Genomic DNA, 27,240 nt, shown 5'->3' with positions numbered 1-27,240 from the left:
GTTAAAAATTGACTTCCGGTCTCATGATTTCCTGTCCTCAAACTGAGTAGTTAACATAGCCAGATCTTGGTTATGGTAACATATCAAGACACTTAACTTATATGAATAATAAACCTTGAAGAGTGAACAACAGATACAGGGATAAATGTCCCCGCCGTCACTTCCAGTCATCACAGGATGTGATTTGAAAAATCGAAAATTCCAACTTTTTTCTTTCTAATTTTTTTTTCATTAGTTTATTGTATCTAATTAGTAGTTTTGAAATATGTCAGCTCCACCAAAAATAAATAAAAACAACGAAAACTTCCATTATAAGAAATAAAACAACACCAAAGGTCAAGGTCATTGGAAAAGTTTTTAAATTCCTTATATATGCCACATGACCTTGACCTTGAGTTTGATGTTTGACCTTTGACCTTGACCTTTGACCCCTTACTCAAAAAGTAATACAGAAATATTCATTACGTTTATCTAGATTCAGTTTCAAGTGTTAATCTCAAGTTTATCTCTCTCTCTTTCTTTTTTTGGATGACCTTGACCTTAATAAATGACCCCCTATTGACCCAAAGGTCACAATCAAGTTTAATGTCGTTGAGGTATTTGCAACTCTTACTCTAACAAATGCTTATATCCCCCTCCCTCCTTTCTTAAAAAAAAATCAACAGCAGTATAGAGAAAATGTCTAAAAGTCAAACGACACGATATATCGACATAAGATTCGGAGTAAAAGCAAGAAGAGACCTTAAAGAAAGTGTCCTGAGAGTTTTAAGGTGAGTCTCTAAAATATAATGAAATTCTAGTGAAAATCGGCAAAATCTGCATTTTTTTTGGTCTGAAATTTTGTTATTGCTGAGCATAAAAATTAATGAAAGCTCGTATTGGCTATTTCTGCCATTTTTGTTAATATCATTCGATTCTCCTGCTCTATTACGACATTTTAATACCAAGTACTCTTGCTTTCTTTAGTGTATGGAATTTATTTCAATTTTATTTCGATTTAATATTAATAGAATGAATCTTGATTTTATTTGAAATTTGATTTTTTTTTTCTAGAATAACAAAATCCCAAGAAATAGCGACTTTCAGCATAGTAAAAAGAAATACACGTTTCTTCCCTGTGTTTCCCATCTAGAATTACATGTTTGGAATTTTATCTATGCTACTTACATTGAATTTTATGCCTATTTCGGTCAGGAATGTTAAAACCCGAACCCCATTCTCTGTTTTCCTTTTCCATAATTACAAACTGCCTTGCATCTCTCGCTCATGTTTCTCACATGCTCTTAAATAATTTATCGCCATCCATTTCAAACATAAAACAACTCAAATCGGATATTTTCAAACATCTCTTTAATACATGTTTAATGCACATATGATGCAGGTACACATGGGACATTTCACAACGTTTTCACTTACGCTTCCGTCTTGATGCGCAGATCAAATGCATGTTATTCATATTATTAGGTATATCGTAATTTTAATCAGACCCTACCCCTTACATTTAACTCGAAAACAATCTCATTCAAGCTCATATATACACCTAGGAGCGTGTTACAATGTTTTGAACGTGCTCTCTTTGCGTGATCAATGAAATCATGGTTGTCCCCGAGTCGACTCGTATAATCCAGGAAGTCTGTTTAGAGTATATTTATACCGACTGCGAGCCCGATCTAAAATCCTAGTAGAGAAATTAGAATTTTCCTGTTTTATTTATTTTCTTGCTTTTTTCTACTTCTTTCAGCCAAAATGATATTGAAATGCTTAAAAGGGTAGAAAGGCCGATAATTGTTCACTGAACAATTAGTCTATTAGTTTATTATATGTCTGTCTTTTTTAAAATAGAAAAAAAACATCCTGCATACAGATAAATAGAGGAGAACGGAAGACCTTCTTTGTTGCTGTAGCAACAAGAGTTTCTAGTATTCTTACTATTTTCGTATTGACCAACTTCTGGAAATGACCTTTGTCCGGTCCATTTCTCCCGAACAGCTTAAGATATGAAAGTTTACTGTGTCGGATATTCTAGATCATGACTTGAAGATGTGTCGAACAACATTTTGTCCGTCGTCAATTCTTCCGGTCGTCGCGAAAAAGGGAATTAAAAGTCGATTTTTTTTTTAAATTTCTTTGTCTTTCTTTCTATCTTTTTCTGTGATATTCATGGCATAAGTAAAGGCCCCTATTTGCTGATTTAACGTATAACCAGTTTCTTGATTTGATAAAGAAGAAATTAAATATCTTTGAATGTCTTAGAACTTTCGAAAGCGTAGGTTCAACGTTTTCTTAAACACTAAAAAATATTCATTTCATTTTCTCATAAATAGGCTGCGCGGGTAAAACACATGGTGCCATTGTGCAGGTAAGGTCTTCCCCGTGTGATGGGGAATGGACCTGTGGAAAACCTTCTCTGGTTCCGCAGAGTCGAGTTTTTAGCAAATAAAATGTATGAAACATATGTCATGTGTGTGTGCATCTTATACCCCGCCCCCATTTTTTTTTTTTGAAAACTGTAAGAAACCTATAGCTAGCCCCCACCTTTCTCATTTATTGAAATGGATGCTCATTCCGCTTTCATGTTTTACATTCTACATAAAATGACCATGACATTTATATAACAAGGCACTCTTCTTAAAGTTAAGAAAATGATAAGGCTTTATTCTATCTACAAAATAATGGTACTTTACAAGTCTATATTCAAGACAGCCCCCCCCCCCCCCCCTCGGAAGCGCGCAGCCAGGGAGAATCAGCAGATACAACATATACAACTTACAAGTAACGTTTTAAAAGTTTCATTCATAAAAAAATTTAGTTCCCCTTATGTCATCTGATAATTTGCTATCATTCATTCTTCCTATGTTTTGTCTGTAGAATTTATAATTATTTCATTAAAAAAAAATTATCTTGAGAAAATAAAGATTGTCAGCTGCATTTATTAGCATCTCGCATTTTCTTGCATATCTTTTACTTGCATATGAATAATGTCATTAAATAAAATAAAAGAAATCGAACTCTATTTCCATCTTTTTAATTCATTCATAAATCCTTGGATCCGCTCGCAGCTGCGCGGTGGCCTCATCGCTACTGTAAACAATTCATTCATCACGCCGAAAATGTTCATGATTCCGCTATACTAAGAAAGTTTACACATGGTTTATCATCTCATATCAAACATCAGACCTGTCCAATGAAGGAATGCTCGAGTTAAAGAGGAAAATTCATTATTTTTCTTTCTCATAAATATTTTTTATAGATAAACTAGGAATTATTTTGCGTCGGCCATATTTTGACATGAACCTATGCGACAATTTGTAATTAAGGTCTTCCGTTTCAGACGGAAGACCTTATAGTGATTCTACTGTTTCTTTTTATTATTAAGTCTTCCGTTCACAACGGAAGACTTATAGTGATTGTATTGTTTCTTTTTATTAAGGTCTTCCGTTTCCAACGGAAGACCTTTCTGTTATTCTTAGGTTTCTTTTCCACAGTTTTTTTTTCTTTTTTTCTTACCGATTTTGTGCACGGAAACGGCTTGATCGATTTTCATTTATTTTGATGACGTCACTTCCGGTTCCGAGATTTTGGCATTTTAGTGAATTTTAGAGGGTTAGTTTGTCCGCGAGTTTTCTCGAAAACAGCTTTAGATAGAAACTTGAGATTTTCAGTGATAATAGAGTAATTAATGTAGTTGTGCGGAATGTATTTCATATTCACCGATATTGCTGTGTTTGGAAGCTCGTTATGGACCGAAAATAGTTGTATCGCGAATTTCAAGATTTTTAACACCTTTTCTACGATATCTTTTTACCTGAAAATATTTTGTAAAAACATATAGAACAAAAGAAGTGTAGAATTCTAAGATCTTTCAAATGATATCTTGTAAAAAGGGCTAGCCCTTAAAATTAAGGGTCTAGAGGGGACGAATTTTTTTTCTTTATATCTCAAAACGTATTGAGAATTTGTAATAGGTCAAAGAAGCAAAGTTGTTCAAAATGTCAAGCTTAAACTATTTAGATCATCAAAATACGTCCGACGTCGTCACTTCCGGTCAAATTGGAAGTTGCTTAAAATGGCTTATTTTTGTATTAATAAATTAAGCTTTAGAGGATTCAACCCATTTTTGAGCACTATTTCTCATTTTGGTTAAAAATGAAAGGTACTTCCGGTCAAACAGGACGGAAGACCTACTCGTTGCTTTGCAACGAGCTTTGCTCTAGTTCTTATTATTATTATTATTATTCTTTTTTTTGACAAAATTTTGTGCAGGCGATTTCTCGAAAACTATTCAGCGGTTTTTCATGAAACTTTCACAAAATATGCGTCATTATATGAAGTTGTTACATCCGAAGAGTAATTTGGAAAATTCGCTTCTGGTGCCAAGTTATGGACAATTTCCTGATTTTAAAATGCGATTTTGTCGCGCACTTTTATCGAAAATGGCTAAGGATATGAACTGGAGACTTATTGGAGATGATAAATCATGACTTTGTGGTTTGCAGAATTGCCTTTTCGTGCGTCGTCAGTACTTCCGGTCGTTACGAGATGCAAATTAAAAAAAATCGTATTTTCTAACTTTTTTGTTTTTCAGTATTTTTCATTTATATTTGGTATGGTAATAGAAGCCCTCCTTATAATGCTTACTATTTAATTTGTTTGAATGTTGATATATCTAAAGTCTAGATATTAGCATTCAAAAATCTGAAGCGGGTCCAAAATGGCGGCTGTCTCTGTCAACGCCGACATTTCGCAATAGTGGTTTACGGAGGCAGCCGAGCGTTTGCTTTAACGAAAGTAACATAAGAATAAATGAAATGTAAAGGAGGACGTGGATTGTCACGTCGTAGTTTCGTTGCAGTTCTGTGTCAAACTAACGTCTTCTATAATTGTTTTGGCTGGTTTTCAAAGTAGAAAAAGAAAAGACTACATGTGCAAATGAAATTCGATACCTAATATCTTTTGTGCATCACGAAAAAACAGATCTTAAATCATACTTATAAGTAATACCTTCTCAAAAAAGAATATCACTTAATATTGTCAGTATAAATATTAACCACTGTTTTTCCTATGCACACTTGTGTCATATTTAACTAATGAATAAGACAAAAATAAGAAAACGATTTTTTTTAAACATCGCTTCATGGAGTTTATTTTAGCATTCTTGTCTCAAAGACCTGATTCAAGTTATTGAGCGTAAATGATATCTGATTCCTTGACCATCGGAGGGCGAGCCATGTTTTTCGGCGAAACGTTTCTATCTTTATCAATTAACTAATTGGGATAGTTCACTTTGGGGATAAACAGGAAATTGAAAAAAAATTCATAATCGTTTCACCGCTTTAGTGTTACATGCATATATACAATACGGAGTTCTTAAAATGTGTTAAATATATTTTCTAAATCTCGAATCTTAGGCTATAAGAACGTTCGTTTTTTAATTTCATTGAAGCTATCACACCTATTTAATAGAACATTCCAAAGAAAAAAGCGCGAAGATTAACTCGTGGCGTTTGGCGCTAAATTTTGAATAGTGACCTGTCTTTCATAATTCTAAGAGAGAAGCATAAATTATTCGTTAATGTATACAAGTAGATTTAGAGTAGAGGTCCTGATAGCGTAATATTTAGTGCGTTGGAATTTCATACTAGCGACTTGGGTTCAATCCCCCTTGTGTGCAAATCTTTGTTTACTTTTCAGCTAGATTTTACGTCTTCTTTCCAGAATCGGACGGAAGACCTCTCGTTGCTCGCAACGAGTTTCATATCTAGTTATACAAATTTTCATTAATTTTACAGCACATTTTCTTTCGGAAAACATAGAGCACACTCTTGCCTATCTACCAAATTTATATATTTCATACATTAACATCAGATTTAGTTTATGTTAAAAAATCTCAGATAGGCAAACTTGTGCTCTATGTTTTCCGACGTGAAATGTATCCCAAATATGATGAAATTCCATCAGAATTGAGTAAATTCTGGAAGTATGATAGCCATGGTTCTTTCACCAATATATCCTGGATTGTCAATTGTCAAAAAGTCATCTAATAAGTGGAATATATTGGAAATTCCATAGTTATTAGTTAATAAACTACGTTAATATGTAAGGGAAAAATTATGGATAAAATTCAAACAAGCTGAAAGGGACATGGATACACTTTCAACTGACAATTTCTAACTAAAGGATCATCTAATTATCAGCAAAGATTTAAACATCATTTATTGATTTAAAATTGAGATGCAGAACATAAAGTTCTTCAAACTGTAACCCAAGGCGCGTGCCTTGTTTTTGTCTACATATAGAAAATATCATACTTAGAGCAAATGAAATTCAGCAAATCATTACAAACTGTTCAAATGTATATGAAAATTAAATTCTTTTTTGTAATAACCTGCTTTGAACGAACATTACATTAGTATGTTAATCTAGGTAAACAAAACATGTTAAGGACTCTATTTACATAACAAAGGTTTCGAGCTTTTAATCTGGCTTGTATCTTAACATCTAAATGCTCAGATTTTTGATTATCATGAAAATGACAGTTTAAAAAATGGAAAAAAATAAATTTGATTTTTTTTAGCTAAAATTCTCTCTGTGTCCCGTTATCACAATTACTTGTACATAGCGGTATTGTCTGCAAAAGATGTAAACGTTCGTCTTCTGTTGCTTAATAGACTTTAGCTCAAGAACTATTCGTTTTCTCCACAAATTTCATTTAGTAAGTTTTGCATTTTAAAATGAATTTATTTTAAGATTTTGTGAACTGAAGTTAAGATGAAGCTCGAACTACATTAAGTTTTGATTCTCCAGATTTTTCATGGTGAAAATTTACATCTTCAGTATGGTTAGATAAATTCGTGTGGATCGTATTTCATGTGGTATTCTGACAATGGAAAAAGTTTGAAAAAAAATTAATAATAATTTCATGAACAGTGTAACGTAAGAGATTGCGCACTTAAACCTACAAAAAATTATGCTAGGTTTCAAATCAAACTATGATAAGGAGAAGAACTGTAATAAAATGATACTCTTATGTTAAACATTAACATTACTTTGACGCAAAATGTAAATACATTACAATGTAAAAACCAATATTACATTTTTATCGTTTTAATGGACATGATAGCACGGTACAACTGTTACTGAACAACGGCGCTGACATCAATTTATATGATAATAATGGAGCCAGTACTCTTTGTATAGCTTGTTATAAAGGACATGATAAGATGGTTTTAACATTTGCATCGAGGTCAATTAGAATTTAATGCACAAAAAAGTTTTGGCTTAAAAGTCCTCATGCTTTAAAAGGAACGGACTAAGGATTACTCCACGTCTTTCCCTCTGTCCGTCTGTGCAACTTGAATTTCAAGACATTTTTGCTACAAATTTGCGCATAATGAGGTAACTTTTGATATGCTAGCGTTCTATATGCAAATTAAATGTTTTTTTTTATTCTTCAATGTAATCGTATAATGCTTTGGCAAACTTTCCATTCTACAAATCGTTTTAATGTATATATTTCCACTCAAATATTTATATTATCATCTACCCAATTTTGAGAAATGGGTCTTGAAATTCATGCACATAATATGCCTGTAAATGCATGCGAATCGAAAGTACATACGAAAAAATATGTATCTAACTCTGTCAGTAGGAAAAAATATTTTATACCCTTTCGTGTACAAAGATCAAGGAATAACAAGTTTTTCAAAATATTTTCATTTGAACAATCTTCAAAAAACACATTGTGCTCAACGTTTACATGTAGGAAGAAAAACGCATTACACCATCCCTCCAAAAATGATTTTAACTAGTGACATTGATAAATAGACTTGAAATGAAATATTCTTGTATTACTAAAAAAAACATTTATATTCAAAGAGTTACATGTATAGAATGAATAATCATTCTTACATTTTTTTTAGAAATGTGGATATTCATTTCCTTCATCATTGATTGTAATGGAAACAAAACCCATGGTCAATTTGTAGAACATAATATACTTATCAAAAGAATATAATAGCTTACATGTAAATGGAAAATAATAAAACTGATTTATTTCAGATTTAGAGACGTTTAACTTGTCTCTACCTTTCTTCCGTATGTCTATCAAAGTGGTTCTCCTTCCTGTTTAAAATGAAACTTGTAATTTGTTGTCAGTAGATACATATATGCTCTTTCATATAACAAGCATGTTAAAAAGCAACACACAAGCCTTCTGCCAAATTTTCAAGGAGATGAGATCAAGTGTGTAAGACATCTACAGCTATGTGAGGAAATATGAGTTTTTACAATTAATTCAGGGTTCTCCATTGACTTTTAAACATGGCCGCTCAGTCATATTTACATTTCTCAGCGCCACAAATAAAATGAAAAAAATCAACTGCCTACTTTCGCCAAAGTTAAATATTTTAGAGTTACAGTAAGATTTTCGTCGTCAGTACGATACATAGAATTATTAATCAGACGAAGATAAAAATAATAACCTTTGTCAGACTCTAAACTGCTTAAGAGCCGTTCTCTATAATGAGTTGAACTTTTACGTGCGAGCTGTTGCACGCATAGTCCAAGATTTTCTTCCAACTCTCTATAAAAATGTCTTTGATAATTCATACACAAGACAGGCAAAATGTGGCTACCCTGGCAACATGTCTTAAAGTTTGAAAAATGACATTTTAGCATGAACCCTATATTTAATATTTGCAGCAACGTAAAAAAAATAGCAGTTACTGTTTATAAAAGCTGAAGCCCAAATATCTTGAATGTATGATAAACAGGCTTGGTAAGTCAACAATTACATATGTCACTGTGGAAACAAAGTATTCAAAAGTGATAATATTATTCTTCAATTTTATAAAGTCAGACACTTCAATATATAAATCAATTAGGTTTGAAATGCAACAAAACAATAGAGGAAAGTGAATTTAAACATATACCAGGGACGGAATATGCCATTTTTAATTAGTTGGCAAAGGTTGTCATTGTTTGTATACCAAAAGGAGACTTCAAAGTTACTCCCAATGTTTTAATCTCATCCCATCTGGTTGAAAAGCACATTTCTATATAATTGGTGAACATTTTCAAAGGCGTTGATCAAGTTTAAGTGGCCTCCGTTTTTGGAAGATAGCTAGAACATTTTAAAGGCGTTAAGTTTTTTTTTTTTATTTGAATTTCACAATGCTATACAGTACAAACATATAAGATGAACGCAATATTACATTGCAGCATTCATTTTTAGAGAGAGAGAGAGAGAGAGAGAGAGAATGCAAGAAAGAGAAAGAGATGATGTTATAAAAGAAGTGGGTTATAAATAGAGTAGGTAGCAAAACTAGTTTTGAGGCAGGGTTTATTGATATTAGTCTGAGAGTATGGATTGCCATTTTTGCCGGGAGGCGTTCAACTAATCTATTTTATCAATTTCTCTGGCTGTATATTTCAAAGTTTTATAAATTAGTTTGAATTCATTCAGAAAACCATGGATAGAGAGGCGAAGGTGTTGACAACGAACTCTTTAAATATATTGCTTCATTGACATAAGCAAAATATTTAATGATTTTGATGATATTGTTTTACTTATATTTCCGAAAATAAAAGTTTTACCATCTAGATTTGATACAATGTCTTTTCGATGACAATGTCTTACAAAACCATCTAGACATTCTTTTACAACTGGACATTGCCAAATTAAATGAAATATTGTTTCTTCCTCTGCTTCACAAAATGTACATAGGTTAGAGTCTGCTTTACCTATTTTAAACATAAGACTATTGGTTGTCAATATATAATGATTAATTCTGTATTGAAGCCATTGTAATTTACTATTTTGGGTTGTTAAAAAAGGCAGACAATACATTTCTTTCCAGTTTGTATCTGTCAAGGTGAAAAATTTTGCCCATTTTCCCATACCAACAGGTTTTATTACTGATTTATTTAATATATCGTACATAGACTTTGATCCTTTTTTTGTTAATACAAAGACTTTGATATTCCATGGAATATCTGGTTTATGAATAAATCCATTTCTACAAAAGTTATATTTCTTTAAATTTGCAAGTATTGCTTGTCGTATGCCTGTATAGGTTAAATGATTAATTTTCAAATCATAATTGTGTTGAATATTGTCTAGTGATAGGAAGTTACTATTCTCATCTAAAAGATCATATACATATTTTATTCCCTTTGCATACCAAGACTTGTAAAATATTGCTTGATTTTCGATTTTGACATTGTTGTTATGCCATAAAGGTTGACAGGCATATTCTTGCCAATTTCTTATCTCTATTTTCTCTTGAATTTCTTGGAAAGCTTTCAAAACATCTCTCCAGAAATTATTTTGTACATTCTCTTGTAAATGTGACAAATATTCTGATCCTGTATTTAAAAGTTTATCAATCAACACTATTTTCCAATAATTTTTTCCACTTTGAGTTATTGTTATATATTATTTTTCTATCCATGTAGATTTTAAAGCTGTTATGTAGGACACAATATTAACCATTTTTAATCCTCTCTGTGCATACTTTTGTGTTACAACTTTTCTTTTTATTTTGTCTACATTTGATTTCCATAAAAAGTTAAAGATTAATTTGTTTAGATCTTTTATAACACTCACAGGTGGGTTTGGTAAAGTAATAAATAAATGATTAAGCTGTGATATAAGTAATGATTTAATCAATGTGATTCTTCCAATAGGAGTTAAGTTTCTCTTTTTCCATTGCTCTATGATGGTCTTAATTTTGACCAGTTTCTTGTCATAGTTTAGTTTTGTAATTTTTGCTAAGTCAACATCATAATAAATGCCTAAAAGTTTAAAGTTTGTTGTCCATTGAAATTTTAGCTCAGGACAGAGTCTATCCTCAGAATACTTCTTACTTCCAATCCACACAATTTGGGGTTTTGACTGATTGATTTTGAGACCTAACTTTTTATAAAATTTGTCTAATACTAGCATTGTAGCCTTTAGTGATTTTTCAGAGCCGTCAAGAATTATCATTGTGTCATCTGCATATTGTGACATTAAATACTCTGTATCATTAATCTTAATTCCTTTGATATTCTCATTATTTCTTATTTTAATAGACAGTATCTCAGCACATAAGAGAAATATATAAGGAGAAATTGGGTCACCCTGTCTACAGCCCCGTCCTAACTTGAAGAAGTTAGATAAAATTCCTGCTTGCGACACACAAGAAACTATATTATTTTGGAAAATTTTATCCAATTACAAAAACTTGGTCCAAAGTTAAAACATTCCAATGTTTCTTGAATAAATGTCCATGACACAGAGTTGAAGGCTTTCTCGAAATCTATCATGACTGATGTTCCAGGAATATCATGCAATTCTGTGTAGTGCATTAGATCGTATACAAGACGCGTATTCTCTCCGATGTATCTCCCAGGTATAAAACCTGTTTGATCTGAACTAACTATTTTGGTTAAAACTTGTTTTAATCTGTTTGCTATACATCCTGATCCAATTTTATAAATAATGTTTAGCAGTGATATTGGTCTCCAATTGCTGAGATGAAATTTACTTTTTCCTTCTTTTGGTATGCAAGTAATTATTCCTTGCCTTTGTGTAGAAGAAAATTCGCCTATTTCATAGCCATAATTCAAAGAGCGTACTACAAAATGACCCAAATTTCTCCAAAATACTTTAAAAAATTCTGCTGTGAAGACATCACTACCTGGACTTTTGTTATTAGACATTGTCTTTAGTACTGATAAGGCTTCACTATATGAAATAACACCTTCCAACTGCAAACGTTCAGTATCATCTAATTTTGGGACATTACATTCTTCAAGGGATTCTTTAAGATTCAAATCAACATACTCTAATACTTGAACTGAGTATAATGATTTGTAAAATTTTTCAACTTCTTCTAGAATTTCAGATTGCTTTGTTATTTCCCTTTCCACATTATTTTCACTTTTAATAATTTTTGGTATTATCTTATTTGTAAAATGTCTATTTTCAAGATTTGAAAAATAACTTGTTGGTTTTTCCCCTTCACTAGTCCATTTTGCCCTTGACCTTATCATATTCCCAATGAGCTTGTGTTGCCTTATTGATTCTAATGCTTTTTTCTTTTCAGCAATACTAGTTACATTGTTGTCATAATTTTTTTTCCAGTTCAGTAATTTCCTCAATAAGGTCTTTCTCATTTTTTACCCTTTCCTTTTTGAGATAACTTGCATATGAAATTGTTTTTGCCCTTATCTCCATTAGGAGTGTCTCTAAAAATAATTGATTATTTATAGTAAATTGTATTTCAGAATAGGATATTTCCTTAATGCTGGCTTCCTTGTAAACCAGCAATGCATATTGTGTTTTAACATGATCAATAACATCATTTATGATTTCAATATACTTTGGGTCTTTTAAAAGAGAACTATTGAATTTCCATAAACCTTTCCCATGTAAGAAATCATTAAACTTAAGGGTCAGTAAAATTGGTGAATGGTCTGATCTATAACTTCCAAGAATATCACAATTTTGTATATCAGTCAACAATGAGTTGGATACAAGAGCAAAGTCTAAGCGTGCTTGTATCAAAGGGTTTGGTTTCCTCCAAGTAAAACTTTTTGCTTCTGGGTGGAACTCTCTATAAATATCTATTAAATTATTACTATCTATTTGTTCAAGAAATTTCTTTCTGGCTTTAGGGTTATTAATATGTAAGTAATTGAAATAATCTTTGTATGGGTCTAATGCTAAATTAAAATCACCAACAATAATAACTCTATTGTCAAATTTGGTTATTAACTCTGACAAATTCTCATAGAATTCTGGAGAATCTTCATTTGGTCCATATATGCATATCAGACTTATTTTCCTATTTTCAACTGTTAAGTTCAATGCAAGAAAATTGCCAGAATCATCTAAGATTTGATCATGGACTACAAAGTCAAAATTATTGTTAAATAAAATGGCTATTCCTCTAGCTTTCGAAGTGTATGAGCTAAAACGAGCTTCATAACCCCATTCATTTCTTATATTTTGTTCCATTTCATCAGTAAAATGTGTATCACTCAAGCATAGAATATTACCCTCTGTTGTCGGAAGTACTGAAAAACATCTTTTCTTTTTTTCGTATCGTTCAACCCCTGGCAGTTAGTAGATATTATTTTAATTTCTGACATATTTCATTTAAAAAAAAAAAATTGATTTAAAAGGCAATTTTTCCCTTGTGTTGACAATATACACCCCTCATCATCCGCGAGTAGATTGTTGGTTAGAAAGTACAAAGAGATAGAATAAGAAAGGAATAGAAGAAGACAGAAAAAGAAGTTGTTATTATGAGTCATGTTCATTGTTAAATTTGGTCAAAAAAGAGTGAAAATTGTTTAGATAAAGCAAGATAAACATACATGTTACACGATGTATACAAAATTTATGTCACCGGATATCAACATACACATAGTAAATCGAAGAACCGTAATGTAATACGTTTTAATTTTCCGGAAAGCACGACAAGTTCTAACGTAAATTTACAAATTCCGGAAAGCTCATAAGTCAAATAAAGTATATTTCAGTGTTCATTTTTTACCTTGATAAGCACATTATTAAATCTGCTTTACCATTCCCCTTGTATCAGATTTGCTAAATCACAAAGATGGTCCTCCATAATCGTGAATCGCTCTTGTCCCAGTCGAACAGGACCACTCCAACGGGTTATGACAGCACCGCCATTGAGTATCTCGTTTGACTGCATATATTGCAGAAGCCGACGTCCCGCACCATGTTCACCGTCGTCCCAGTATCCCTCACACAGTCTCCCACTCGTTTCCCTGAATCTGTAGACCAGAATGCAGTTGTCAGTAGCGGCGGAGTATGCGTCAGTACAGACTTTTTTATAGAGTGTTTCTACTTCTGTCACCGAACATACACTTTTCCCTGTGGCGAATATTTCTGATCCGCGGATCTTAGTTGGTTCCGTACATTCTACCTTAACATCATCCAGAATTTGTACTTCATCGACGGGGATCTGGAGGGCATCAGCAGCCTCAAGTTTGGGAATCGGATCCTGATACTTTTTACCGTCCGGCATCATAACAGCCCCCTTCCCAATCTTAGTTTTAATGTTTTGTTTTCGCAATGAATCTAAAATTGCATACAAACGTTTACGTTCCTCTACTACAGAGGCTGGTTCTTGGGATGTTATAAAGAACGGGAGGTTTACATTTTCACTTTTTTTAGCCTTCTGGGCCCGAAGCAATTCATCTTTTTTAGTACGATCCCTCAGTTTCCCTGTTATTGACACAGGTCTCGAGTTGACAACCCCCCTCACACTGTTTCTATAAAAACGTACAAAGTCAACCTCTACACCTAAAGTTTCCAATAAAACTTCAGGAACACGTTTATTTACGTTTTCACCCTGGGTGTATGCAAAATTGTGTATAAGGATGTTATCCCGCATTGATCTAGAGCGTAAATCAGTAATTTCGGATTCCATGTGATTTATTTTCCTGTTTATTTTGATAAGCATGGCACGTAACAAATCCACTTCTCGTCTTAACTGAGTATTTTCAGATCGAATGAAATACATTTCGTCATAATTACTCTCAGACTGTTCAGCTACATATTTTAGATTAGACGAGCTCGCTTCTACAGTCTCTTGCAAATTCCTAAACGCCTCAATAGATACCTCTTTGTCAATGTTACCTTGATCGCCTGAACACTTTTCGGTCTTTTCTAGGTCACCTGTACTTCCCGTTAGAGGGGCCTTTGTCTTCAAATTCGATGCCATTTTTGGTCCAGATTTGCTGAATTTTCGCATGCAGAAGATATCTTCTTAAAGAATATCCTTCCAAAAACTACCTGGACAAGAATTTTTTTGCAAATCAAAGTCTTATGCCACACTTTTTTAACCAAATTCACGGAGCTGATTTTTTACACGGCCATTGCACTGACCAGTCAGTTAAGGCGTTAAGCTAATGCAGTCCTAATGTTCACATAAAAAAAATTAATATTTTTCTTTTTAATAGAGCAATGTTATAAAAATTTGGAGAAAAAATATGCATACAAGTTTGAAAATAAATTTATTTTGTTATTTTCTCTGTTCTTAAATGAACACATACCTGTACATATAGGTGTATATTTACATTTTGTAAATATTTTTCTATATGGTTTACATGCTAAAACCTTTTTATAATTGGCACCATAATTTTCAAAATCTGTAAGCAAATGTTACTTTTGTTTTTCTTTTTTTATTTATTTCTGTTTCATAATAACGATTTTGTGTTTTGCAGAATATTTTTTTTTCAACTTATACATATATTTTGAAAATGTTTACAATTTTGTTTTTCACTTTAATAAATCAATTATTTTATTAATTTTATTTATCTCCTATGCATACTTTATATATTCATAGGCCAAAAGGATCTGCAAGTTCTACTTTTTATTATATATATTACGTTCTGACTGTGTTTGTAAAAAGGAGCACAAGTTTTTGTTTTTAGAAGGTCACTGATAATAATTCTTCTTTCGTTTCAGAGTTTGAATAAAATTTCAATATGACTTCTAGACTAAACCCTAGCGGTCGTTCTAAGTTTGCAAAACTTGGAATGGCAATAAACGAAGAATTGACCCAGGCCTGTAGAGATGTCTTAGAAATGGAGGTACCTCCTGGTCTTGTCTACAACAAATTAAAGGCATCGTCAATTTATAAGAAAATACGCCCCGAGCAAGAACTTCATCTTATAGGCGCCAAAACTGATGGTTATAAAGAATTTGATATAACGCTTCTATATACTCTGATAAGAAATATATGTTCAAAGATTCCTCATCCAAAAAAAGGTTGGGGTGGAAACACGATGCCGTCCTTGGGAGAAATATCGATAGGCGACGACATTGAAAGGATTAGGATGATAAGAAACAGCATGTTTGGACACATTAGCTCGGCTTCCACCTCACAGACAGAGTTTGATGACACGTGGATAGCAATAACTGATATCTGCCAAAGGCTGCAAACGTACACAAACAAAGACTATATGTCTGGACTGAGTAATATTCAAAGTCAGGCCCTAGAAGAAGAGAACGAAACAACAGTCATAGAAAAACTTAAGGAAGATTATAAGAATAACCAATCTCTGATGGAAAAGATATCTTCATTAGAAGAGGATTTGCAAGAATTCAAATCAAAATTCGTTGAGAAAGGTATTTATTCTAAATACTTCATTTATTTATCATTTACTACGTATAACTGATATTACAAGTCAACATAATTTTAACAAAAGGCATTATAGATATTAATATGTCCAGTAATTATTATGCCTTTTTGAGAAGAAAAGGGATATGGAGATAACGAACAGTATTCAATCTCAAAGTCCATTTAACAATATGCAAAGTAAGAGCAGAGCAAACACGGACCTCCGAAACATCAGAAGTGGGATCAGGTGCCATGGAGGAGTGAGCATCCCCTGCCGACCGGTCACACACAGTCCGTGTGCTCGTTGTCATGATCAGGAAATAAGGGGGAATAAATCCGTCGTCAATTCAGTGTATAAGTAATGGATTAACAATTGATATAAAAAACGTCAGTCAGTTTTTGACTCAATGATAAATTGTATTTGTTGACAAGGTCTTTGTATCGACCATAGAACTTACGAAATGATGACTTTAAACGAGACTGTTGATATTATTGTTTCATAAACTTGATTGTCAATAATTCACTTGTTTAAGAAGTTCTTCATACGTAGAGCATGCTCTTGCGTATCGAATCAACTGAGATATATATACTCCGTATGCAGGTGATGAATAAATTAACTGTTCTTTTTATAATCTAACATTGTTGAGCAAAAAATTTGTAATTTCGATTCATAATATGATACGTAAAGTAAGAATAATATAGAAACTGTGCGCAAACTATAGTGTAAAATGAACATTAAATGGCAAAAAGTTCTGGATGGTCACTACAAAAAAGGTGTACATTTTATATTTTTATTATTTCTTTTATTTCCAAAAAGTATTCAAAACAATTCATTAATTGACCACTTTCAGCAGGCTTAGTATTTCAGACAAAATTAAGTAATGCTACAGGAAAACTCGGTGAAAGCAAATTCAATAGGACCTATGGAATTACTTTGCTGTAACCTTAGTATGTTCTTTCAGCATAAACAATTCACTGGGGATCGAAGATAACTTCGCTTATCCGTGAATTCGCAATATCCGTGTTCGTAATGAGCAAGTTTTAGAGTATTTCGAATTTACATGCACGCGTAGATTCAATAGCTTATTTAATTTTTGTTTTATCAAAGTAGCTAAGAATATATTCTTAGCGTATTGTATCCAATTATAACATCAAAAGAGGAATCTTGAAATTAAATTAAGTATAAAGTAATAACATTCTCAAAAATTTTCTGTAATGATTTTCTTTTAATATATAGATACAACACTAAATGAAGAAGTTTTTGAAAGTTGGTGGGAAGATAATAAGGACTTTGTCTCAACAGCGGCAAGTAAAATTGTAGAAGAAAAGATTACCAGTCAAAACCTGGTCACTGTTGTCGGAAATTCTGGATGCGGGAAAACGGCTATTATCCAAAACATCGCCCTGAAGTTTAAAGAAGAGAAAGGATGGGATATCAAACCTGTCGATGAAGTGAAAGAAATAAAAAACATTTATTCCCGAGGAATTTCACTAAATAATATAACGTTGTTTGTTTTAAATGATCCTATCGGAAAGGAGACCTTAGATGAAGTATCATATAATTTATGGAAAACATATGAGACAACGCTTACAACTTGCTTGAAGAAAATTAAATTGTTAGTGTCTTGTAGAAGATGCGTCATTTATGACGAGAGAACAGGGGGAATTCTCAAAAAAGACTCAAACATTGTTGAAATTGATAGCAAGAAATGGAAATTGTCAGACAAAGAAAAAAGGGAGATTTTAAAAAAAAATACTGTCAACATGTGAATATATCCGATGGGAAAGTCAAGGAAATAATAAAAACGGAAACTTATTTTCCCTTGCTTTGTAAATTGTTCTCGTGTGAAACAAGCGACAAGAGAAATGTTGTAGACTTCTTTCGATACCCCTCAGGATTCATTAAACAAGAAATCGAACATTTTAAAACGTCAGAAAAAAAGAAATATTGTGCCTTACTTTTGATTGTTGTTTTTAACAATCAACTTAATGTCGATACAATCAGAAGAAATAACAGTTCTTTAAAGAAATACAGAGATATTTTAGGAATTTGTGAACTACCAGACAACACAAATGTGTCAGTTATTCGTAGTGCTCTACATGAACTGAGAGGATCTTATGTCAAACGTGTCGGCAATGCTTTCCAATTCCTTCACGACTTTATTATGGAGATAACGACTCTGGTGTTTGGTGTTGATTGTCCACAAGAGACAATACACTACGCAGACAGTGGTTTCCTGAGACGTCGGGTGAGAATAGAAGACGATACAGAAAGGAAAGATCGCGATCCCTTCACTGTTTACCTTCCTGAAGAGTACAATGGTGACCTTGTGGACAGGTTTATTATTGATATCCAAACAGATCACATTGTAGATGTTCTACTCAATCCTTGTTTAAGAAAGCATAGTGTCATTAAAGCTTTTAAGGATAAAGTGGATACAATTGAAAAGCTTCTCGTTAAAATTAAATGTGAAATAGACATTTCAGAATTTCCGAAATTATTAGATAGCAATCGTTATTCTAGACTTACTTTCTTTACTGCAGAAGATGAAAAATGTCCTTTGGTCGGACTTATTCTGTTTTGTCATGATGATATTTGTTCATTTTTCATAAAAAGTGTCCCTGAAACAAAGTTAAAAGAATATCCTATATTCTATGCTATGTGTGCAAATGGCGATTTAAACCTATTAAATTCCCTCAACGAAGAATATAAAAAAAGAGCAATGATGGAAATATGGAATGTTTTTTTTACCAATTCATGTTGCTTCTGTTTTTCATAATATTTCAATACTTGAAGAGTTAGTAAGACTTGGTGTTGACGTAAAAAAGTTAACAACTGATGACATAGGGACCCCTTTATTACTTGCTGCTTCAAATGACGAAGAACATTTGAAAGAGGCTGGGAAGGATATAAAGACTGGAGAACGACGTAATGCAACCATAAATTGCTTAATAAACAATGGCGCCGATATTAATTTATGTAATAAAAATGGATACAGTCCTCTTTTTGCAGCTTGTGAAAATGGACATGATAGCACGGTACAACTGTTACTAAACAACGGTGCCGACATCAATTTATGTGATAATGATGGAAGCAGTCCTCTTTATGTAGCTTGTCAAACTGGCCATGATAGCACGGTACAACTGTTACTAAACAACGGTGCCGACATCAATTTATGTGATAATCATGGAACCAGTCCTCTTTATATAGCTTGTTATGATGGACATGATAGTACGGTACAACTGTTACTGAACAACGGTGCCGACATCAATTTATGTGCTAATGATGGGACCAGTCCTCTTCATATAGCTTGTCAAAATGGACATGATAGCACGGTACAACTGTTACTAAACAACGGTGCCGACATCAATTTATGTGATAATGATGGAGACAGTCCTCTTTGGATAGCTTGTCAAAATGGACATGATAGCACGGTACAACTGTTACTGAACAACGGTGCCGACATCAATTTATGTGATAATGATGGAGCTAGTCCTCTTCATATAGCTTGTGATGATGGACATGATAGCACGGTACAACTGTTACTGAACAACGGTGCCGACATCACTCTATGTGAAAAGAATGGAGTCAGTCCTCTTCATAGAGCTTGTAATAATAGACATGATAGCTCGGTACAACTGTTACTGAACAACGGTGCCGAAATTAATTCTTGTCTGAATGATAGAACCAGTCCTCTTTATATAGCTTGTCAAAATGGACATGATAGCACGGTACAACTGTTACTGAACAACGGTGCCGACATGAATTTATGTGATAATGATGGAACCAGTCCTCTTTGGATAGCTTGTCAAAATGGACATGATAGCACGGTACAACTGTTACTGAACAACGGTGCCGACATCAATTCATGCGATAATGATGGAATCAGTCCTCTTCATATAGCTTGTCAAAATGGACATGATAGTACGGTACAACTTTTACTGAACAACGGTGCCGACATCACTCTATGTGAAAAGAATGGAGTCAGTCCTCTTCATAGAGCTTGTAATAATAGACAAAATAGCTCGGTACAACTGTTACTGAACAACGGTGCCGAAATTAATTCTTGTCTGAATGATAGAACCAGTCCTCTTTATATAGCTTGTCAAAATGGACATGATAGCACGGTACAACTGTTACTGAACAACGGTGCCGACATCAATTTATGTGATAATGATGGAGACAGTCCTCTTTGGATAGCTTGTCAAAATGGACATGATAGCACGGTACAACTGTTACTGAACAACGGTGCCGACATCAATTCATGCGATAATGATGGAATCAGTCCTCTTTATATAGCTTGTCAAAATGGACATGATAGCACGGTACAACTACTACTGAACAATTTTTTTTGAATTTAATCATTGCGTTTCTAATAGGAATATCTAATGAAACAATATTGTTAAATTTTATCTCGTGAAATATAAAATATATAGATTAATTTGAAATATATTTATATGTATTTAGTCTGAAAAACTTGTTATATGTGTACAATTGAATAATGTGAAGTAGATTTATTTAGTTAGAAAATGTGTTATATGTATACACTAAAAATTTTAATAATGCTCCTGTGAATTTCAATTTTCCTGTGAATTACTTTCTCTTAATATGTTATAGATATGTATTTGCTTTGACATATCCTTACATATAATGGCTTTAAATATAAAATGTAAGATCAATCTACTATCTACATGTACTAAACCTATATCATGTGAATCACGAGTCCATTGTTCAATGGCTCAAATTATAGGGAGTAGCGGAGTACAAATAATGATCTCGGTGTATATCAACATTGTATAATATCAATTGCTGTTTTGTACTTTATATTTCAAAACAAATATAAAACATTTCTATTTTAACATATGGAATTTAAAAAAATGCCATTTATGTTTTATATTAGTTCAGAAAACCAAGAATGACGTTTATGGTTTTATGCCTATATCTATGGCAGTAACTAAATGAAGCAATATTTTTTTATTGTACTTGAAAATGTATTGTGGTTGTCAGATTTCAATTTTAGAAGGACTTTCAAGAGCGCAGGGGCGTGAATATTGTTGTAAAATTTAACAAAAGACAGTTTATATTGCTGCTGTAAATGTACATGTTTTCAGTTTGATTTAATTTTATTTTTTTGTATAATAAACAAAAGGTAGTACCCCCTAGAATTTGTTTGAATTGGGACAGTGGTAAAGGATGTTATGTTCTGACCAGCTGAAGATATAAATAACTATCAAAGCGATCATGTAATATAATGAGATAGCAAACAGTACGAAAGCTCAAAGTCCATGAAACAATATACAAAATAAAAACAGAGCACACAACGACCTGTAAAACAATACAAAATAAAAACAGAGCAAACATCGACCTGTAAAACAATACAAAATAAAAACAGAGCAAACATCGACCTGTAAAACAATACAAAATAAAAACAGAGCAAACATCGACCTGTAAAACAATACAAAATAAAAACAGAGTAAACATCGACCTGTAAAACAATACAAAATAAAAACAGAGCAAACATCGACCTGTAAAACAATACAGAGCAAACATGGACCTGTAAAACAATACAAAATAAAAACAGAGCAAACATCGACCTGTAAAACAATACAAAATAAAAACAGAGCAAACATCGACCTGTAAAACAATACAAAATAAAAACAGAGCAAACATCGACCTGTAAAACAATACAAAATAAAAACAGAGCAAACATGGACCTGTAAAACAATACAAAATAAAAACAGAGCAAACATCGACCTGTAAAACAATACAAAATAAAAACAGAGCAAACATCGACTTGTAAAACAATACAAAATAAAAACAGAGCAAACATCGACTTGTAAAACAATACAAGTTAAAAACAGAGCAAACATCGACCTGTAAAACAATACAAGAAAAAAACCTGTAAAACAATACAAAATAAAAACAGAGCAAACACGGACGTGTAAAACAATACAAAATAAAAACAGAGCAAACATCGACCTGTAAAACAATACAAAATAAAAACAGAGCAAACATCGACCTGTAAAACAATACAAAATAAAAACAGAGCAAACATCGACCTGTAAAACAATACAAAATAAAAACAGAGCAAACATCAACCTGTAAAACAATACAAAACTAGTGCTAATTGTAACGGGGACCGTTACAGATGTTCCCCAAACGCTCCCCAACTCCCTTTTGGTGCCATATCCCCTGTAAACCTCATGAAATAAGACAAACTCTATGCATTTGAGACTTTAACAACGTTTACCCAGAATTGTACCAAGTTCATTTAAAATATAGCATTGCACGCCCGCGCTTCTGTATGCATCTGCGTAATAACCATATCATCTTGTCTACACAATCTATATAGTTTAATATATACTAAATATTGAAGTATTTAATCCAAAAGTATTAAGAAATACGCTCATTCAAGTGTATATTTGTTATTACTCATTTCACGTGCACGCACGTGCATACATGAGCATGGTGACCATACCTTCTTGTAGAAGTCCATTACATCTATCTATGTTCTACTAGTATATCCCACCCCGTTTGGTTGAAAACCAAGGGAGTTATAGCTGTTTAAAGTTTCAGCCAATCAGATTGCAGCACACATGCATGCACGTGTTTTCATTATAAGTGCTATATATCAAGTTGTAGGATATCCTAATGTATGCCTATGTTTTAAATTTCAAAGGATTTCGTCAAAAAACAAGAAAGATATTGAAACTTTAGTTTCAGCCAATCAGAGCAAAGCGCACGTGCATGCGCGTGAAATCTTGCTTTTTTGACCATGTCATCTTGTCTATGCTTCTAATATATATTTATGATATGAGTTTCAAAGCATTTCATCAATAATTTAAATAGTTACGTCTGTATCAATTATGTTGGACATTTCTCATGTTGCACGTGCGAGCTCTTGCAAGCACATGTGCATGCACATGCTTTCATGAAAACTCCTGTATTACAAGCTGTAGATCTCCCTAATGTATGACTATGTTCAAAATTTCAAATGATTTTATCAAAAAACAAGAAAGATATGGAGACTTTAGTTTCAGCCAATCAGAGCAAAGCGCACGTGCATGCGCGTGCGATCCTGCTATTTTGACCATGTCATCTTGTGCATATTTCTAATATATCCTTACATTATGAGTTTCAAAACATTTTGTCAAAAAATAAAAAAGTTACGGTTTTATCCATTATATATTGGTCATTTCATGTTTTGCACGTGCGCGCTCTTGCAAGCACGTGCGCGCAAAATGATCTTGATTCCGCAAATCTACAACACATGTCTACTGACCCTAAAAACATTTCACCTAAATCGGATGTGTAGTTTACAAGATCATTCGCGGACAAAATTTTCCCGAGAAGAAAAATAATAATAATAATAATAATAATAATAAGAAACAGAGTAAAAACAATATGTTCCCCAACTTCGTTTGGGAAACATAATAAAAACAGAGCAAACATCGACCTGTAAATCAATACAAAATAAAAACAGAGCAAACATCGACCTGTAAAACAATACAGAGCAAACATGGACCTGTGAAACAATACAAAATAAAACCAGAGCAAACATCGACCTGTAAAAGAATACAAAATAAAAACAGAGTAAACATCGACCTGTAAAACAATACAAAATAAAAACAGAGCAAACATCGACCTGTAAAACAATACAAAATAAAAACAGAGCAAACATCGACCTGTAAAACAATACAAAATAAAAACAGAGCAAACATCGACCTGTAAAACAATACAAAATAAAAACAGAGTAAACATCGACCTGTAAAACAATACAAAATAAAAACAGAGCAAACATCGACCTGTAAAACAATACAAAATAAAAACAGAGCAAACATCGACCTGTAAAACAATACAAAATAAAAACAGAGCAAACATCGACCTGTAAAACAATACAAAATAAAAACAGAGCAAACATCGACCTGTAAAACAATATAAAATAAAAACAGAGCAAACATCGACCTGTAAAACAATACAGAGCAAACATGGACCTGTAAAACAATACAAAATAAAAACAGAGCAAACATCGACCTGTAAAAGAATACAAAATAAAAACAGAGCAAACATCGAGCTGTAAAACATCAGGGGTGGAATCAGGTACCAAAGAGGATTAAGCATCCCTGACGGACTGATCACTGGAAAGGGACGACATGTTTGGACAAGAATGTTGATAACTATTCAAGTGATCAGGTAATATAAGGAGATAACGAACAATACTACAGCTCAACAGAATTGACATGTAATATAAGGAGATAACAATACTACAGCTCAACAGAATTGACATGTAATATAAGGAGATAACACTACTACAACTCAACAGAATTGACATGTGATATAAGGAGATAACAATACTACAGCTCAACAGAATTGACATGTAATATAAGGAGATAACGAACAATACTACAGCTCAACAGAATTGACATGTAATATAAGGAGATAACAATACTACAGCTCAACAGAATTGACATGTAATATAAGGAGATAACAATACTACAGCTCAACAGAATTGACATGTGATATAAGGAGATAACAATACTACAGAGCAACAGAATTGACATGTAATATAAGGAGATAACAATACTACAGCTCAACAGAATTGACATGTGATATAAGGAGATAACAATACTACAGCTCAACAGAATTGACATGTAATATAAGGAGATAACGAACAATACTACAGCTCAACAGAATTGACATGTAATATAAGGAGATAACAATACTACAGCTCAACAGAATTGACATGTAATATAAGGAGATAACAATACTACAGCTCAACAGAATTGACATGTAATATAAGGAGATAACAATACTACAGCTCAACAGAATTGACATGTAATATAAGGAGAAAACAATACTACAGCTCAACAGAATTGACATGTAATATAAGGAGATAACAATACTACAGCTCAACAGAATTGACATGTAATATAAGGAGATATGAACAATACTACAGCTCAACAGAATTGACATGTGATATAAGGAGATAACAATACTACAGCTCAACAGAATTGACATGTAATATAAAGAGATAACAATACTACAGCTCAACAGAATTGACATGTAATATAAGGAGATAACGAACAATACTACAGCTCAACAGAATTGACATGTAATATAAGGAGATAACAAACAATACTACAGCTCAACAGAAATGACATGTAATATAAGGAGATAACAATACTACAGCTCAACAGAATTGACATGTAATATAAGGAGATAACGAACAATACTACAGCTCAACAGAAATGACATGTAATATAAGGAGATAACAATACTACAGCTCAACAGAATTGACATGTAATATAAGGAGATAACAATACTACAGCTCAACAGAAATGACATGCAATATAAGGAGATAACAATACTACAGCTCAACAGAATTGACATGTGATATAAGGAGAAAACAATACTACAGCTCAACAGAATTGACATGTAATATAAGGAGATAACACTACTACAACTCAACAGAATTGACATGTAATATAAGGAGATAACAATACTACAGCTCAACAGAATTGACATGTGATATAAGGAGATAACAATACTACAGCTCAACAGAATTGACATGTAATATAAGGAGATAACAAACAATACTACAGCTCAACAGAATTGACATGTAATATAAGGAGATAATGAACAATACTACAGCTCACCAGAATTGACATGTACTATAAGGAGATAACAATACTACAGCTCAACAGAATTGACTTGTAATATAAGAAGATAACAATACTACAGCTCAACAGAATTGACATGTAATATAAGGAGATAACCAACAATACTACAGCTCACCAGAATTGATTAAAATGTAAACCTGGAGAGGAGGAAACACAGACCTCTTTGAGATACATGTTCGGTGGTTAAAAAAGAAATGGATATAATGAACATTATTCAAGATCAAAAGTCCATAATATAATACAACATAGGAGCACAAGTTCAGATTACGTGCCATAGATGAATGAGCATCCCAAGCAGACCAGAAAAAACCACTATGCGATCCTATTTATTGTAGAAATATAACGGAAATATAAGTACGAAAAAAGTTAGTGAGCATTTGACTTAGTGATACATTGTATATGCTGACAAGGTCATTCTATGAAACAAATTACATACAAAATAATAACTTAAAACAATAATGCAGATATTCTTGTTTTATTTTCTTGTTTCACGGGTTTGTTAAGGCAGCACACGGATCAGAATTCGGCGAATTAACACTTTTTTATAAGATGTAACATTGATAAATCGGAAAAATCGTCGATAAAACTGTTGCTATCATTATGCATTCTATAGGCCTAAATTGTACTTCTACTACAGGAAGCACTTTAACGCGACTTCAACACGTGACGTCTATAATCAGAAAATATGCCTTAATGAAAAAGTGAAAAGTTCAACACCCCCAAAAGGATAATTAATTTCAATTTGTAATACAATAGACTTACTTTTTTCTGCGGGGTCATAATTCCGCGGAATATCAATTTCTGTTTTATCCGCGGGTAGAAAATTACGCGGATTTCTTAGACCGTCACTATTTGCCTTTCATTTATATTAAGCACGCTTGGACAAATTTCCACGGAAAATATGTGGGCGCGTACATAGCGTAAATTAATACCACGGGGAAAAAAGTACTTCTACAGTAATAGTTCTGTAAAAATATCTCTGTACCATGAAAACTGCTGCTACAATCCTACTGTTCTATCACAGAAATAATAATCAACATTTTCGGACGAAACCTTCCCACAATTTTTACATTTTGTTCATTTGATCGAAAAAAAATGCATAAATTCCTGTAAATCATACGATTCTAGCAGCACTTGTTACAGAATAACTCAGGACTGTTTAAAAGGGAAGATTTTGTATGACAACCTTGCTCAGACATGATTATTGGGGATTTTTTCCATTTAAACAGTCAATAATTGTATTTTGACAGAGACAATTAAAAAAAAGAATAAGTTTTTTTAGTACATGTTTTACACCTCGAACAAAGGATTTTTGCTGCTACCAAATCACTTGGTACACCCCAAGCCCAAGCTTCATGGTTGGGCGACTCTGCCATTGTGTGCATAATTATTAAGCAAATCATTACCAATGATA

General features: G+C 32.8%; 2 protein-coding genes across 2 annotated transcripts; one reads left to right on the top strand and one right to left on the bottom strand.

Annotated features, from left to right (window-relative positions):
* Positions 1 to 13,571: 13,571 nt before the first annotated feature.
* Positions 13,572 to 14,744, bottom strand: LOC134237277 (uncharacterized). Its single transcript, XM_062719373.1, has one exon. It carries the CDS (start codon positions 14,742 to 14,744, stop codon positions 13,572 to 13,574), a length of 1,173 nt encoding a protein of 390 aa, XP_062575357.1.
* Positions 14,745 to 15,290: 546 nt separating this feature from the next.
* On the top strand, positions 15,291 to 20,501 carry LOC134237279 (serine/threonine-protein phosphatase 6 regulatory ankyrin repeat subunit C-like). Its single transcript, XM_062719374.1, has 2 exons — positions 15,291 to 16,153; positions 17,383 to 20,501. The coding sequence occupies exon 2, from the start codon at positions 18,885 to 18,887 to the stop codon at positions 20,499 to 20,501; it is 1,617 nt and encodes a 538-aa protein (XP_062575358.1). The 5' UTR covers positions 15,291 to 16,153; positions 17,383 to 18,884.
* The last annotated feature ends 6,739 nt before the right edge of the window (positions 20,502 to 27,240 follow it).

Source organism: Saccostrea cucullata, unplaced genomic scaffold, assembly GCF_032062105.1.
Source record: "Saccostrea cucullata isolate Sc308-1 unplaced genomic scaffold, CSIRO_AGI_Scuc_v1 ctg4836, whole genome shotgun sequence".
In the NCBI taxonomy this organism is placed as follows: domain Eukaryota; kingdom Metazoa; phylum Mollusca; class Bivalvia; order Ostreida; family Ostreidae; genus Saccostrea; species Saccostrea cuccullata.
Note: the sequence above shows the minus strand (reverse complement) of the source record. Positions and strands in the feature narration are given on the sequence as shown.

Coding starts and splice junctions, on each gene's coding strand:
- LOC134237277 (XM_062719373.1), bottom strand. CDS start 14,744: ATGGCATCGAATTTGAAGACAAAGGCCCCTCTAACGGGAAGTACAGGT.
- LOC134237279 (XM_062719374.1), top strand. CDS start 18,885: ATGTTTTTTTTACCAATTCATGTTGCTTCTGTTTTTCATAATATTTCA.